This window comes from Mastomys coucha, unplaced genomic scaffold (genome assembly GCF_008632895.1).
Source record: "Mastomys coucha isolate ucsf_1 unplaced genomic scaffold, UCSF_Mcou_1 pScaffold21, whole genome shotgun sequence".
Classification (NCBI taxonomy): Eukaryota; Metazoa; Chordata; class Mammalia; order Rodentia; family Muridae; genus Mastomys; species Mastomys coucha.
Window position 1 is genome coordinate 20,793,031 of NW_022196904.1, and position 6,560 is coordinate 20,799,590.

The 6,560-nt window shown below is 47.7% G+C and overlaps 1 protein-coding gene across 1 annotated transcript in view; it reads right to left on the reverse strand.

Moving 5' to 3' along the window:
- The window catches only part of Sptbn4 (spectrin beta, non-erythrocytic 4), a 95,734-nt gene that overhangs the window by 16,526 nt on the left and 72,648 nt on the right, over window positions 1-6,560 (reverse strand). Inside the window, exons 21-22 of the mRNA XM_031385834.1 lie at window positions 1,689-1,913; window positions 758-847 (exon numbers count right to left, since the gene is read on the reverse strand). Coding sequence (XP_031241694.1) covers window positions 758-847; window positions 1,689-1,913 — 315 coding nt within the window. The remainder of the gene's footprint in view (window positions 1-757; window positions 848-1,688; window positions 1,914-6,560) is intronic.

Consider the following 6,560-nt stretch of genomic DNA (forward strand, 5'->3'; position numbering starts at 1 on the left):
GTTGGAAGCACTGCTCTGGATAAGCTAATTGTTAGTGTATAGAAATTGAATTAGAGTCCCAGAGATTTTTCAAGGGGTTCAAATTCCATTCTCCTACCTAGAAAGGATTAGGGGCTTGCTTGAAATTTCTCTCTCCAGTTTCTCTACAACCATCTTTTATTACCTCTAGAATTGGAAAATAAACCTAGGACCTCTGGAAGGCTGGGGCTGAGCCACGCCCCAGCTCCTCACTGGAGGATTCTCAGTAGGGGTTCTACCATTAAGTCATACCCCCAACAGTTCCCTGGAGGATTCTAGGCCTTTACCTACTGAGCCATCATCTAATGGACTCCTTCTGTGGACTTTTTGAGAGGCAGAAGTCCTCTTTGGTTTTGGTAGCAATATGTAAACCTGAATCTGTTGGACGCCTCTCATCACCAACTAAAAAGAAGACAGTGACCTAAGAACAAAGTTAACTCAGAAACAACCACAGAAATGAAGTGGGGACTCATGGCAATGTCTAGATGCACATGGATCTACCTGCTATCATCAACAACCACAGAAATGAAGTGGGGACTCATGGCAATTTCTAGATGTACATGGATCATCAACATCCTTGTTGAGTACAAGAGACAAGTCATTCTCTCTCTCTCTCTCTCTCTCTCTCTCTCTCTCTCTCTCTCTCTCTCATCTACTTAGGTAATTATTTAACTGACTTTGTTTCTAGCACTCACATGAGCATGGGTCCCACCTCACTCCCTCACCTGGCTCAGCTCACCTGGTTCTTTTTGATGTGCTGCTGGACAGCCTGCAAGCCAGTGCCTCGCTCTGTCTGCATGGCCAGCGGCAGCCGCTCTTGAACCCATGCCTGCAAAGAACACAGGTGAGGGTCAGGGAGAGAAGCACCCAAGGACCGCTGCCTTCCCACCTAGCCTTTGACCGCTTTGCATGCACCAGGGCCCTTTCTCACCAAAGCAGCCTCTTGTGTGACACGCTACCATCCTGCTCTCTGCTCTCGGGACAAACTCCTGCTTAGCTTTGCCCTCCAACACACAGGTCCTGCTTCCTGGAGTTTCCTTCCCATTGGCCTCACCTCATCCTTCCTCAACCCAGACATCATTGCTGCCAGGAAGCCCGCCCTCCCTCTGACTTTGAACTTCTAGGAGCTATGACAGCTCCTCAGAGCCACCATCATAGCCTGAGACACCCTAAGGCGGGGAAAGAGGGGGATGTCCCTGTCCAGGGACAGGCCTGAGCCCTGTATGTAAAGCAACAGACAACAGCTGCGTTTGGATACCTACTGGCCCTAGCATCCTCTAGTCTGGTTAAGCCAAGAACGAGTAAAGAGTAAATAAACGAGTCAGAGGATACATGACTGAGCAATGGGTATCTGAATAAAATGAATGAAAACCAAATGCATGAAAATGAATCTGTGGCTAGGTGTGCTGGGCACAGTTGCAACTCTAGCACTTGGGAGGTGGAGAAAGGAGGACCAAGAAAAGTGCAAAGCCATCTTCAGTTACAGAGCCAGTTTCAAGCAGGCCTGGACCACTGTCTCAAACAGACCAAAAAAAAAAAAGAATCCATCTGACTCTGACCGGGGCGCAACCCGGGCTACAGTCACCCTCTGCGACTCGGGCATCAATCCCTGGCCTTAAGTGCTGTCCCATCCTCGAGTCCCTGTCCTAGGCCCCTAGGCCCCGCCTCACCAATTCGTCGTCCAGGTCGTGTGCCACCTGATGCAGCTCCTTGGATGCCAGGAGCAAGCGGCGACGCTCCTGCAAAGGCTCCAGCAAGCGCACCAGGCGTTCACCCACCGCGCTCTGCCTCTCGCCCACCAGTTCCTTGCTCGCCTGCTCCAGCGGAAGCGCCGCCGTCTGCGCCTGCAGCTCGCCCACCTCTCGGCACCACTCCTCCACCTGAGACTCCATGGACTGTGGGGACAGGGGCATGGTCAGTGGTCCCACCCTCCAGGCTCCTTATGGTGACCAAGCATTCATGTGAGCAGATTCTTTCCGTCTTCCCTGCACAGGGCTCCCCCGGAAGCACCACACTCTCCCTGCACGGACACACAAGGCTTCTTAACAACCCCCACCTCCGGACTTTTTGCCCTAGGGTTGGGGGTAGAGTCCTCTGCCAGGTATGTCCTTCTTTGTCAATCAGATTTCAGCTCAAATGTTACCTTCTCACATAAGCTCAAAAGACCACCCTCCCACGACGAAAATGAGCTACCCATTCATGAATTTTCCTCAAGGTTGAATGAATCTCTACTTTAGGTAGGAGGGAATTGAGGCCCAGAGAAGTAATCTGACTAGTGAATCAATCTTGTCAGATATAAAATCAAACACAAAGGAACAGCAAGGGGGAAGCTGGGGTGTAGCTCTTTGAGATGGGGCTTGCTTGGCATGCAGGACACCCTGCCTTCCATTCCCAGCATTTAGGAGATGGAACAGGAGAATCTGGAGTTCAAGGTCAGCCTGGGCTACATGAAAACCTGTCTTTGGGGGGGGGGGTGTGCAGGTACTAAATACACTGGAGAGTTAATATATCTTATAAATGTCATTTGAAATCCTCAAAGATCAGTAAATGGTCACGGGCCAAACAGCTTTTGATTTACCTGGATTTCTCTTTATATTGAAAACAGTTACAGATGAGCTAAAGGCTTAAATGGAATGAGTAAACCCATGAATTATGAGAAGAAAAGCTCACCCACCACTCTCAAAACGCTTTGAGAGTCTTGGGGGAGGGCCTTTCCAAGAATAAAAATCACTAGGGCAAATAATTTTAAATCTGGCCAAATTAAGACATGTCTGCACGGACTCTAATGTCACAAAGCACCAGAGGCCGAATGACTAATGAAAGAGACATTTCAAAGGCATTTGAGCAGGAAACCATTTTTTTATACTTACTTGTTTATGTACGTGAAGGCATGTGTGTATGTGCCATGACACACAAGGGACTGTCTGTCAGTGGACAACTTGAGAGAACTGATTCCCTCCTACTGTGTGGCCTAGGAATGAAACTCAGGTCATCAGGCTTGGTGGTAAGTGCTCTTACCCACTGAGACATCTCTCTTCTTAAGATTTATTTATATTTTCATTTATTTGTATGTGTGTTTCTCTGTGTGTAGCACATGTGTACAGGTAACTGTGGAGGTCAGAAGAGGGTGTTGGATCCCCTGGAGCTAGAGTTACAGGTAGCTGTGAGTTGCCTGGTATGGGTACTGAAACCAAAATTTCATCCTCTGGAACAGTATTTCAAAATTATTTTATGTGTGAGTGATTTGTTGTAACCCTCCTGGCTTGAGGGCTGATTCTTCAGACCCTGCCTGCCTCTCATAACCACACCTCTCTGCCCACCTCCTGCTATTTGCCACGCCTCGCTCCTGGTTCCAGTTACATCGGAAGTCTCGCCTCTACAGAGACCAAAGAAGCTGCTGATTGGGCCGGCATGCTGACGAACTTGGGGGAGGGGTTTTGCCTCACCTATTCTACCTGTTGGCTTGTAACAAAGAGATTATTAAATCCAAGATGACTGAGTGATCACACTTGAGTGCTGTCTAATTCTGAACCTTCCACGTGGATTAAGGTAAAATAAACATGGCTAGCCAATTTCCTCCTGACTCCATATTCCAGATAACCCAATCTTATTGTTGCCACTGGCTGGCAACAATTTGTCTATATACCACATACGTGTGTGTGTGTGTGTGTGTGTGTGTGTGTGTGTGTGTTTGTGTGTGTTATTCTTGTAGGAGAGAAGAGAGCATTGGATCCCCTAGAACTGGAGTTACAGACAGTGTGATTTGAATAAGAATGGCCCTTTAGGTTCATATATTTGAATACTTAGTCCTTAGTTGGGAAGGATGCGGAGATGTGGCCTTGTTGGAAGAGGTGTGTCATAGGGTTGGGCTTTGAGGTTTCAAAAGCCCACATCAAGCCTTTTCTCTGCCTAATGCTTATAGGTCAGTTGTAAACTCTCAGTTACTGCTCCAGCACCCTGCCTGCCTGCCTGCCTGCCTGCCTGGCTGCTGCCAGAGTCCCTCCATTATAGTCATGAACCCTACTACCCTTTGAACCCGGAGCCCCCCCACAACCAATGCTTTCTTTTTATAAGTTGCCTTGGTCATGGTGTCGTAACAGAAATACAAAAGTAACTAAGACAGACAGTGTGAACCGCCCACCACATGTGTCCTGGGAACTGAGTCTGGGTCTTCTGCAAGTGCAGCTGAACTACCTTTCTAGCATCCTTCCTTCTTCTATCCTGCCCTTCCTCCCCACCCCTTCTTCCTCCCCTCACTCTCTAAGATTTTCAAGTAGCCAAGGCTAGCCTCAAACTCACTATATAGCCAAGATGATCTTGAACCTGTGATCTTTTCTTTCACCTCTCAAATTCTGGGGCATCACCATGACAGGTTAAAACCAGTTCCTTTAAAACACTCAGAGATAGGGCTGGAGAGATGGCTCTCAGAGGTTAAGGGCACCAACTGATCTTCCTGAGGTCCTGAGTTCAATTCCCAGCCACACATGGTGGCTCACAACCATCTGTAATGGGATCTGGCGCACTCTTCTACTATGTCTGATGACAGCAATGGCGAACTCACATACATAAAATAAATAAATCTTAAAAAAAATAAGCACGCAGAGATAGCAGGGAATGGTGGCACACACCCTTAATCAGGGAAGCAGAGGCAGGCAGATCTCTAAGAGTTCGAGGTTAGACTGGTCTGCAAAGCAAGCTTCAGTACAGCAAGGGCTGTTACATAAAGAAACCTTGTCTCAGAAAACAAAACAAAACAAAAAAACATCTGGGCAGTGGTGGCCCACGCCTTTGATCCCAGCACTTGGGAGGCAGAGGCAGGCAGATTTCTGAGTTCAAGGCCAGCCTGGTCTACAGAGTAAGTTCCAGGACAGCCAGGGCTATACAGAGAAACCCTGTCTCGGAAAAAAAAAAAAAAAGAAACCCTAAAAAACAAAACAAAACAAAAAAATAAAAATTATACACCAGAGATTCCCTCCACATATCATCAAACCTGCTCCTGCTCCCTTCTCTTTGTCACAATAGCCACCTGTGAACATGGATGATCCTCCTCCTTCAGCATCCCTCAACTGGGATCTCAGCTGACGTAAAGAACTGTTCTCACTCTTGGGTCTTTCAAATTACTGCCCAGCTTCTAGAATGTGAGTCTCCTGGGCACTGCCAGGCCCGCTTTACTGCTCTATACGAAGTGTCTGGAACAGTATCTGGCACACAGTAGGCCTATCTTGTGATGTGTGCAATGCATGAACGCATATTATCTGCAGGACTGAAGCGGTGGCTCAGTGGCTAAGAGCAATGGCTGCTCTTCCAGAACAGCTGGATTCCACCCGCAGCATCTACACAGTGGCTCACAACCATCTGTAACTCCAAGTCATAGGGATTCAACGTCAGGCCTCCTCAGGTACAATGCATGCTTGCAATGAGACATGGACACACGTACAATTTTTTTAAAAAATCTAAAAACAAATAATATAAGCAAAGGAAAAAAACTGTCCCAAACCGAAATGGACAGCAGATGAAAATGGGCAGCAGGGATAAGAGAAAATATGTAAAAAGATGCCTAGTGCCATTGATGGGCAGGAAAAATGTAAATTAATAGATGGCATCCTTTTTTAGCCAAGTGTAAAAGCTGAATAATGTGTCCTGTTGGCAAGGACCAGGTGGTGTAAATGGGCAGGTCCTTTTTATAAGCCAATTTGGCAGCTTCTCCCAAAGCAAACAGTGCATAGATCTCAAGTAGAGTGCACCTATACTCAAAGAAGTTGCCCTTGAGTTTCCTCTAGCAGAGTTTACAAGGAGAGGAAAATTAGAAACAACCTCAGGGCCCATTAAGAATGAGATGGTGTAGGCTGGAGAGATGGCTCAGTGGTTAAGTGTGCATTCTGATTTTTCCAGAGGACTGAGTTTGGTTCCCCAGTCCCACAATAGGCGAATCACAAGCACCTGTAACTCCAGCCTTAAGGGAAAGGGACATCTCTGGCCTCCAGGGGCACCTGAACTCACTGCACATACCTACCCCCATAATTAAAAGTAAGAAAAGTGGAGATGGCTCAGCAGATAAGATGCTTTGAACAAAAATGGACCTGAGTTTGGACCCCCAGAACTCCAGTAAAGCTGGGCACAGCAGTACATATCTGTAAACCCAGTGCTCCTAAGGAGGGATGGGAGTTGGGGATCAGAGGATCCTGAGGAGCTTGTGAGCCAGCAAGCCTGGCGAGCAGAGCACTAAAGAGCATAGATCTGCCTGAAACAAGGTGCAGGGCGAGGACCAACACCCAAAAGAGCATAGATCTGCCTGTAACAAGGTGCAGGGCGAGGACCAACACCCAAAAGAGCATAGATCTGCCTGTAACAAGGTGCAGGGCGAGGACCAACACCTGAGGTGGTCCTCTAGGCTCCACATGTTTACACAAAGGAACACACGCACTACAGGAACACCCACACATAGGGTCACACACACACAGGAACTCACACACACACACACACACACTACAGGAATACCCACACATAGGGTCACACACACAGGAACTCACACACACACACTA